Source organism: Hakea prostrata, chromosome 10, assembly GCF_041222555.1.
Source record: "Hakea prostrata isolate BN-2017 chromosome 10, UWA_Hpros_2, whole genome shotgun sequence".
In the NCBI taxonomy this organism is placed as follows: Eukaryota; Viridiplantae; Streptophyta; class Magnoliopsida; order Proteales; family Proteaceae; genus Hakea; species Hakea prostrata.
The window spans coordinates 22,696,358-22,707,188 of NC_142609.1; the positions used below are offsets into that span (position 1 = coordinate 22,696,358).

At 36.3% G+C, this 10,831-nt stretch overlaps 1 protein-coding gene across 1 annotated transcript; it reads right to left on the reverse strand.

Annotated features, from left to right (window-relative positions):
- Positions 1-605: 605 nt before the first annotated feature.
- Positions 606-2,037, reverse strand: LOC149002304 (trans-resveratrol di-O-methyltransferase-like). The gene is made up of 2 exons (XM_089136937.1): positions 1,252-2,037; positions 606-1,176 (listed from the first exon to the last, which is right to left on the reverse strand). The coding sequence occupies exons 1-2, from the start codon at positions 2,002-2,004 to the stop codon at positions 865-867; spliced, it is 1,065 nt and encodes a 354-aa protein (XP_088993063.1). The 5' UTR covers positions 2,005-2,037; the 3' UTR covers positions 606-864.
- Between the last annotated feature and the right edge of the window lie 8,794 nt (positions 2,038-10,831).

Genomic DNA, 10,831 nt, shown 5'->3' on the forward strand with positions numbered 1-10,831 from the left:
CCCAAATGTAATTTATTATAGGACTCAACATTATTTATGTTCAACTAAGAAGACCCACACAAAAAAAACTCAAGAAAAAAAGAACGGCTATACATTTTTGCTTAAATATCAAAATGTTCCATTTTTAATCTCAAAGGGGTTGGGGGAAGGAATACACTTTCACCTATCTTTTTGCTTTCGAAATAAAACCTCCCGTAATCCTCAACCATTCCCTCTTAGCTTCACCTTGCATCGCCTGTGCGACTACTATTAATAACTGTTTACGAGCAATCTTAAAACATTCACATGTTAATGCCCATGTCTAAAATCCTTCTCAATGACTCTTGTTACTTGGAGAACTACAATCTGTACCAGCCTGACACCATTTGACTAATTAAAGCCAAAATTTGTTTTTCACAGCTAAAATAACTTCTATTTTAGTAATTATTTTTCTTCACTCTTGAAAAAGTGGAATTGCTATTGCTTTCTTTGCTATAAATTGTATGCGTCCTATCATACAAAGTATGAACGAATACCACTAAAATACACGTAGATATTATATCATCAGTAAACAAACTACTCTTAACAGTGGGGGGTAATAGTAAAATCAGGCGTGTCAAAGGTTTGAGTAATTTTAAAAAATATAGACGACAATGTTGCAATTAAACTATAATATAGTGGACATCAGTAAATATCCCTAATATAAAATATATAAAAGTTACAAGCCAAAAAAAATATCTGACCAAATCCCAAAAATAACACAAAATATACAAACCACCAAAAAAAAGAGAAAGGTAGGTTGGAATGGTTTGTCCAAACATCACCGCACTTTAGCCAAATCATATAGGTTGGAATCATTGTCCATACATTTGCCAATTCCTGTAGCTAAGGATAGACTTCAATGAGAGACCTCAAACCCAAGAGAGGAGTAATCTTATAGTGAGTAAATCCAGACTCCAAGAAAAGCTTCTTCCATTCTTTCTCTGTTCTTTCTTTTCCAGTCGTCAAGTTCATCATTAGCATATCAAAGAAGAGTTGTGTTTCTGTTGCTTTGTAGTTGTCCTTTCTATCTTCCACCACCATGTCAATGATGATCACCTTTGTGGAGCTTCCTTTGTTGTCCTTGCAAGAGATCGCCTCTTTGCAACCTTTCAATATCCTTATGCATTCCTTGTCATTCCAGTCATGGAGAATCCACTGTGGTGTCAAAGTTTATATAAAGTCAAGCATCAAACATATAAAGAGAATAAACACAAAAATAGGATCACTTACCTTGAGTAAAACTGCATCGGCATGAGGGATAGACTCAAACATGTCACCTGCAATATATTTTAAGTTCTCGCTCCCTTCCATGGTAGCAATTGCATGTGGCAAGTCAAGCACTGAACACTTCAACCTTGGGAAAGCTTCAGCAATGGCCTTAGCCAAAGTTCCAATGCCACCTCCAACATCAATCAATGAACTTAATCCTTCAAATACAAACCTGCACTGTGTAACAACCACACTCGTCACCAATTGAGAATCGCTTGCCATTCCTTCATTGAATAGCTTGTTGAGCTCATTGTCTTCACCTGCATAATCCCAAAAGCTCCTCCTGTGTGCAATCTGAAATGGATTCAAACCATCACCTTGGAACCATACACTAAGGAAATCCCAAGGTGTCAACATGATTGGGTGAAGCATTGCTTGCAAGAAAGGTGAAACACTTTGGGGGTTATCTTTAAGGAGGAGCATAGAATAAGATGTAAGAACATATCCTTCATCTTCTTGAATTGCAAAGAAGCCAGAATGCACCAGTAAGCGCATGAGGCGAAATAAACAAGCAGTCTTGCTCTTTGGGATGCCTAGTTTCGTGACTAGTTCAGAGAGGGTGATGGGTTGGTGATGGTTGTAAATAATGTCTGGTATACCTAACTGAATTGCACAACTAAGTGACATAGAGTTTATGAAGCCAAATAAATGATTCCATATATGAGCTTGAGTGCGGAGCAACTCGTCTGCACTCTCTTTTCCTATGAAATCCATTGATTGTCTCACTATTTCAAGAAATCTCAGCTCTTATTCAGTCCTACTCTATGTTGACGATTGAAACTTTGTTGATTTATATATTGGAGTTCAAAGTTCAAAGGATGGATTTCATGTGTTTCACAACATTTTGTTTTCTTTCTGGAAAGGATAATCGGTGGCATTACCTTGGCCACATACTTTCCCCCTGATTATGCCTGTCTAAAATCATTTTTTTACCATTACTATATTGTTTACTAATCAAAACCATACTGTACTGTTTAATACTATACTTATATGCTTTTGCACATCAGTTTCATACTAAACCATACTGTATGGTGATAATATGGTATGATACGGATCGGTATACAAATATTTATACAAAAATAGTACGATATAGTTTTAGTTTTAGATACTGATTTTTGTCCATTTTATAGCCTTACTCTTCAGCATGTCTTAGTCAATTAGTACAGTTATATAATTCTTTCCTTTTTTTAATATACAATTTTTATACATAAAGGATGGAGATATTATATATATTGTCTACAATGGTTGAATCCACGACATTTTCACTAAGATATATGGGTCTTACCAATATAGATCTATCTCTTTTCAGGTGAATAATCAAACATGAATAAAAGGTATCCTTTCTGCATGTCTGTTGGCTTAATCTAGAAACTGTATATTGCAGATCATCTTTTGAATTCTTAGTTATATGCCTGTTTTTATCTTTCAGACAGTAGAATAACAGAAAAAAACCAATTATGGATGCTCAAATAAATGCCTCCTCTTTCTGTAAAAAAAAAATTCATTTTAATACAGCCAGTGAAATCTATCTTACGCAACTGTAGAATCCACAAACCGATAATTCCTCTTCCACTCAAATAAAATTGCATATTCTCTTAACGCAAACATGTAATAGAACTCGTATACTTCCTTTTTCGTGTAAGTTGGTGTATTCTTTATCATGATACAAATAATTGATGGAATCTTTAGATTTTTACCTCTCCTTCTCTTAAATGTGTTTCACGAGTTTAAGTCTTCTATTTATAACGGTTGAAAATTGTGCTCTTCTTACATTTTTCTATCACACATTTAAGAGAGAGTCTATCTCTAAGTATTAATTAATAAGATAACTTAGAGAGATGAACATTCTTTTTAAAACATGGTGGAGGATGTAATCCTCTCTCCTCATAGATAAAGAATGTGAATTCGTGTTTCACAATTTACATTTCAATTATAAAATATTTTAGTTAGTGCTGTCACATTTTGTCAAGCCAGGTAAAGGACAAACAACACTGGTGATGGTGAAGGAATGGACACTCTTCCTAAACATGTGGTAGGATGTAAGGAGTGGATATAATCACCGCCCTTCACAGGTAAAGAATGTCAAGTCGTGTTTCACAATGTACAATTCAATTATAAAATAGACAACACAGGTGAATCATTAGTCAAGACTACTAACCAAGCCAACGTACGCATGTCACTTGTACCCATCACATCTAACCTAGCATTTGGGTTTTTTCATTCGAATTTATTATATATAAAATATCAAAAGATTTCGTATGCAATCATGCATGATAAATAATTTTTTTTCTTCTTTCTCCCGGTAATATCATGATAAATGACCATGCATACAGAAGAAATCCCAAATCGGAATGAATTTGCTTACACCAGGAAAACAAGCTCTCCAGGGAGCTCTAATTTTGAAAGATAAAGACCGTGTTTATTTTTACAATAGCTGTCCGTCTGGTTTACACAAGAAAATCCCATATGAAGACCAAACTTCTCAAAAATTTCACTATCAATTCCTTTCCAGATCTGCATTACGACACTAAATTAACAGAGGCACGAACCAACACCAAACACATTCATGACTTCACATATAAAAGTCAATTTTGCTGAGGTCCTGCGTAATTAATGCGCAGGACCGTCAAGCGAGCCGTCCGATTAGATCGGACGGCTCGCATTGTTCTTCCATTAAAATAATCTAAACAACCTATAAAAGCAGCTTTTTGGGAACGGGTCGGTCCAATGACACTAAACCGGTTCGAGTTGGGCGGTTTGGGTTATTACTTTTGAGTTGTACTATATGTTATAAATACGTTTATAAAACACAACGTACATACAATTGTTTTATACCTTTAACAAAATACATTTGTATACGATACGAAATGATTTCAAACCCATGCGCGGGTAAATTTTGAATTTCGAAATATTTTGAATCACAAAAGCGTTTGTTTTCTACATCTCGTGTTTCATTTCAAAATCAAAAGCCCCAAATCCATTTTTCATGTTGCAGAGGAGAATTAGAAGACGAAGACGAATTTTCATGGCTACAGCGTTGTTGAAGAAGAAGTTGCAGAGGAGCATTTCCCAGTTTCAGAGGTTCCAGCGTTGTTGAAGAATAAGTTGCGGAGGAGCATTTCCCAGTTTGATAGGTTATAGCGTTCTTGAAGAAGAAGAAGAAAACCTTAAAGCTTTAGCAGAAGAAGAAATAGGTTGAAGTAGTGGGTTGAAGAAGAAGAAGCCGTAGATTGGGTTCTCGTTCAGGGGTTCTGCTCTTAAAGAAGAAACACGAAATGGTGCAATTATTCTGTCCTAAAATGCTCTTGGTTTACATTATTCACATCACTTCTTGCTAATTTTGTCATTTACCCTAATTTCAGGAGACGCTGTGAAGGTGAAGAAGAAAAGGAAGACAACGATGGGAGTAAGGTTGGAATCGAGCCGTACGCGGTTGAGTTTTCACTGAGTGGGGAGCTTCTGCTTTTGGACTCTCTGAAAGTAAGATTTACCGGTGGGTTTTCTGTAATGACATCTGATTTATAATATTTATGTTGAAATCATTATTTTATTATTTACTTAAGTGTTGAATTTATAGCTTTCCATTCGGTTTCTGATTAGCTTGGGTACAGATTTTTTGCCAAAGGTGATTGGATTTGTTCCCAAAGTCTGTTGTACAGGTTGGTTTTGTTGAACACAATAGCTTCACTCGGGCTTTTTTATTTTACTAATAGAGAATACGATGTTTCATATTTTTGGAAATTAATGACGTTTCCACTTTTCCTAAACCTATGCATCTTCAAAGACAAACTTTGCATTTCATGATCTCCTTGATTGAAAAAAAAAAAAAAAAACCCTGCTTGCCTTATCTGAATTTCGTATGTTGCTGAAATTCTATGGCATAGTCCATTTTGATTTCATCTGTCAGACTTGTGGTCTCAGTTGGATTTCTATGATATTGTTAAACAACCAAAACATAAGTGAGAAGAAAATTTGTTTGAAGCAGTTCCATTGTACAACAATAATAGGTGAGTAATCAGCACCATTGTTTGTTTATTAATATGTTATACATCATTCGCCTGTTTCCTTCTTTTTAGTTGAGCCTATAGCCTCCTAAAGCATGCTAACCTAGTGCCATATAGTTGTTCAACATTTCAGGTTTTTGATATTTTATTTTTTCCCCATCATTAGTAGTTCTTTCAATAGTGATAGTAGTTGGTTGTAAGTAGAAAGCATTATCTCTATTCTCAATGTCATGGTTATATGCATAGTTTGTATAAACTTTCTGGAAGTAGTGGACAAGAAACAATATGGTTGGTTGTAGGTTTGTCCTCTGGTGGTAAAGAGTGTAATTACGAGACATGCTCTTCCTCCTAGATATGTATTAAAATCTGAAATGCAAGTTTTGTTAGAGGAAGAGGCTGAGAGGCTGAGAAGATATCGATTGAGGAAGAGATTAGAGAATCAAGTAGATAGAATATTATTTGTGCCACTAGTTCTACTGTTCTATCCTATAATTTGGATTTTAGTAAAGTAATTCCAAGTAGTGTGATATTTTGGTAGTAGTGTTCAAAACTATGGTTGAGCAGTCCCTCTTTGAAACCTTACATTATTTTGGTGTCTTTTGTAAGCTCCAAGGGCTCGAGTTATGTGAATGAAAAGTTGAAATGCGCTCTTAGATTATAAGCCTGACATTGTACTTTGAAATTGGAATTTGATTTCTACTTTCAGATAAAATATGTTGGAGAATAGTGGGATAATACTTGTGTTGCTGTGGCTATTTGCTTTATCATGCGCGCAGTATTATCTAACAGAAGCTTCACTCTTTTTATAATTGAAATATTTATCGGTTTTAATTTGTTGGTTTCCTATGACATGTTTTTTTGCATTTAATATGATGCTGTTTTAGCATTGGCTTATTAAAACATTTCGTCCATGTTTAAATTAAATGGTTTCGTGCACAGTCAGGAGATAATGTTGTCATAATAATAGGAGCTTTATGTTAAATCCAAAGCTGGTCAGGCCTATGTGGTTGTAGGGGCCATTCAATATGATATATATAATTTGATTCTATGGTTTGTACAGACTTGTGGTGGGGAATGATTTTTGAATTAAATATATAATTTCCTATAAGCATGTAAGGATTAGTATTTTGTGACTTGTGGTGGGGAACGGAGGCATTATATTAGCTGTATCATTGCACTGATTTAAGGGTATTGGTTGAAGACTTTCGATGATGTTTGGCAGTTTGTATTGTTTGATCATATTTGTTTTGTTTTGTTTTGACATAGTTGATCATCAAACTTTGAGTTAAAGAAAGGGGTTAGTATTGTAGATGTCCATATTTGAGTCACCGTTGTGCTTGATGAGTTGTTCTTTCGGGGGCAGTTGTGTTATCCTTGTTTAAATCATGGGCGGATGCAATTGTGAAGAGCAGTCTTCCATGTTAATGGAGCAACCCACTCCATTATGCTATTGCGGGCAAGGCAGGATGTTGCTGCTGACTTCAAACACAACAAAAAATCCTGGTCGTAGATTTTATAAGTGCCCAAATGGTGAAAAGCATCCACATTCTTTTATTTGGGTAGATAAGATGTGTGGTAGTGAAGCAGCACAACGTACGTACATTCTAGACCTTCAACTTCGTATGACAGTGTGAATAGTAAGAAGGAAGTGAGATCCCCAATAATTTATGACGACCCACTAGGCAATCAGCTGAATTTGGGTGCTGCATGCCGAGCCCCTACTCATCAACTGCACAATCAGACAGTGTTGGCCCGAATCACAATGTTGTATCATATAGTATTGTTCTTATGTGTTTGGGTTTTTTTAGTTTCTTGTTATGTACTTTATTCAGCAAACATGTAAATGCCGTACTTTTTGTCAATACTTGTAAGCTAGACAAGAGGACCAATTGCAAGAGGACAATGGTCAAGTGGTTGGGTATTACATATTTATTGTTATGTAGTGTATCCAATTTTAGTGTCATTTGGCTCATTCTGCTTGTTTGTTGATTCCTTTATTTTGGCTGTTCCTTACGGTATGGAAGCTTACGAACATTGAGAGGATACAGGCTAATGGCTAATGATAGTCATCATATCACACTAATGGGTCCAATTGATAGTGAGGTTGCAGATGATTTATTTTGTTCGATCGACCTTGTGACTACAAGAGTGAGCTGTAGTTCAGGTGACTTTAGGAGCTTAGGCAATCTCATTCTTGGAAGGTCTTATCGCATAATCTAGTATTGTTATGTGTTTGGGTTATTTTGCTTTCTTGTGGTGAGAAGAATTCTTTGAGATCCCTCTGCAGTCACCTTTACCATGCTTCTGTACCCCAGCAAGAAAAGTCCTGTGGTCCTGCTCTGTCCATGGAACTCCTAACCCACCCATAACCCCCAACAAGAAAAGAATTAAAATAGAAAAAATTATCCATGACATAGACAGATAACTGTTTGAGGAAGATGAGTTTAGGAAGATGGCAATCCTTTCATGAGACCTATAGTGTACACATTTACTATTCACTCATATGCTCAGTCAATTTGAGCAACCAACCACTGTAATGCTCACTGACATTTTAAAATGAAGACTTACATTCATTGTGACGAAGGAAACATATGTCCCTCATTGTTTTATTCAAACTAGTACCACCATCCATATACAAATTCAATGTGCCATTAAAAAAATGTGAAGTATAGTCCCTCATGTATGAGCGCAACATTCTATTCCTGACCAACCGCACATGCTCGGAACGCTGACAACATTCTATTCCAATCATCAGTGGTGGGCCTTGTAAGCCACCTACTTCCTATATAACCAAACAACAAATATGTAAGAATCACTATTAAATAAAAATATATGAGCAATACAGAAAGAGATCCGTACATACATTTAGCTTAGTTAATCAATGATCAGCACCCTGACCAATATGCACTGAATTTTGGGAGGAAGGTACATGCTGTATAATCCAACAACAAATACGTAAGAATAACTTTGAAATATAAATAAATGAGCGATACAAAAAGAGATCCCTACTTTCATTTACCTTGGCTGAGGATTGATCAGTAGTTACACCCAAGGAACGAAATCTCGGTGGATCTCGCTGGCGGGTTGCCGAAACCAGCGAAACGGTGAAATCTTCGCCGATAGGTTGTTGATTTAAATTAAGTGTAGTGACTTTTTAAGGGTGTGGGTTTAATGTGTAACGTGAAGGTTTTATAAAAAAAAAACCATTTTTTCAGTAAGAAATGAATGGGATTGTGTCAGTAGCATTAAATATGTTGAATCAGATTTTATAAAACAAATAAAATATCATCAAGGTGACAACGTGTGTGGCTACAAATGTGACACTCAAACCACTTTTAACTTTAAAAAAAATTTATTTTTTAATATTGATGGGAGAAAGTGGGAAGACAGACACATCGTCTTCTTCACTTCTTTCTTCGGTTCTGCTGAAAAACCGTAGGGAAAGCCAAAGAAAGCCAAAGAATCGGCGATTGAAAAGTGAGTATTTTACAGTAATAGAGCGAGAGGTCGGAGACTCGTGAGGTCATCTACCGGTGTTTCTTCGGAGATATTTGATCTTGTACTTGTTGGTTCTGTTCTCCTTTTCTTCTCCTAAACGGTGGTTTCTCGGCGAGATTTGACTATGAAATGAACCAAAGAGGCAGAGAAAGAACGTAGCAGTAGATTTACCATTTCCGACGATATTTTGCAGGTTGGATGGCGATTTTTGACGATATTTCAAGAATTCGATAGTTTTCCGGTGATGTTTAGCGACTTTCCGGCGAAATTCTTGAATTCTCGTTTCACCCACCTATATCGTTTCGCCCTCCGGCGAAACCAGTGAATTTCGGCGATATTTCGCCGAAATTCGTCGAAACTAAGTTCCCTGGTTACACCATTTTGTACTGAATTTTGGGAGGAATGTACATGCTGTATAATTCAACAACAAACATGCCTAAGATCAATTGTGAAATAAGGTAAAAAAGATGTACAATACAAAAAGGTGTGTAAATGCATTCACCTGAGTTGACCATGTATTAAAACCCTCAAACGTTGACAAATAATCAGACTCTGGCAAGGTTATGTCAATGGAGCTCTGTCCTTCCACTAGCCTGACAGACCTCTTCTTTTGTGTTTTTTCATGCGAGGGCTTCATTCTTTTTCCTGATTCCCTTTTGTGAGACTCTTTTGGTTTTAACTGTAAATTTCGGTAGTCTTCAGCATTTTCTTCCGAGGGATGCTGAGTAGGTTGCACAACGTCTACATCTTTAAGCTCTTTGAGAATCCCATTTACATGCTTACATAGTATGTTATATCCAACCTTCGTTTCACAGGCTTGGTTAATGACTTTCAAACATGTCGGAGTAATCAGCCTACTTCGCTGTAAGCAACTTAATTTCCCATCAACGTCATTCCTTGCCTCCCCTTCTCTTCTGTTCTGACAACTGGTGTTAATTCTCGGACTGATCTTCTCCATCTCATCAAAAAATATTTGTTCGGGATGCACATGAGCTGGTGAAAATTGAGCACCCTTAAGATATGGACACAAAGGATCCCAACAGTCTCAAATTTCTTACAACTACATGTTAGGCTTTCTTCTACCGTATTACGCAATATCTGTGTATGCCTTACCTGAATAGGAACCAGTCACATCTGCCTTCAAAATCACATATTCAACAAAATTACTTGACACATTCTGGCTGTTGATACCGTGACTATCCACCAATTCAAACTCGATCAAAAATTTTTTGAATATAGTTGGAGTATATAACTGGTAAGCTTGAATCAACATAGGTTTAAACCTATGTGCACCTCCAAGAACCTCATTTCGTGCATCAAATTCTTTTTTCATTTCATTTGCACGTTTTGCCTCCACAACATCGTTGAAATGTCTCATAAACCTTACAAGATCTAGTTTGCATCCAAGACATTGTTTCAAATCAGCATTCAAACTTTCAGCCAATTGTGTGCTCCTCACACCTAGTGTGAAACAGTCCTTCATGTAACAACAAGCCCATTTATTCCTTATTTCATATGTTCTATCTAGCCAAGCAGTGTTTACAACCCCATGATTTTCTCTTAAATTCCTCCATGCAAATTCAAATTCCTCAACTTCTGTATAATTGTAGATGCATTTGTACAAAATTTTGGAGAATTGTGACTTCTCACTCATCAAATATCCATGGTGTTTCTTTGCATTTTGCCAGAGATGCCAAGTGCACAATGCATGGACTGTATTGGGTGCAACCTCAATTAGTGCCCTTGACATTGCAGCGTCCTGGTCAGTGAAAATTGTCTTTGGCTTCTTGTCACCATTAACTCCAAAGAAAGTTTGAAATAACCATTGAAATGACTCAGTTGTCTCATCATAAAGCAAGGCAGCTCCAAAGATAACCATAGTCCTATGATGATTAAATCCCACAAACACAGCCAATGGTCTATTTTCTTTGTTTGTGCAGAAAGTAGTATCAAACACAACTACATCACCAAAAAGTTGATAATCACATTGCATCTGTGGATCAGCCCAAAATACATTTGTCAACTTATCCTCATTATCC

What these genes read in the sequence shown, in the direction of transcription:
- LOC149002304 (XM_089136937.1), bottom strand. Translation starts at nt 2,004, where the DNA reads ATGGATTTCATAGGAAAAGAGAGTGCAGACGAGTTGCTCCGCACTCAA. An exon ending in CCGATGCAGTTTTACTCAAG is followed by an intron (nt 1,177 to 1,251) that starts GTAAGTGATCCT and finishes TTGACACCACAG; the next exon opens with TGGATTCTCCATGACTGGAA.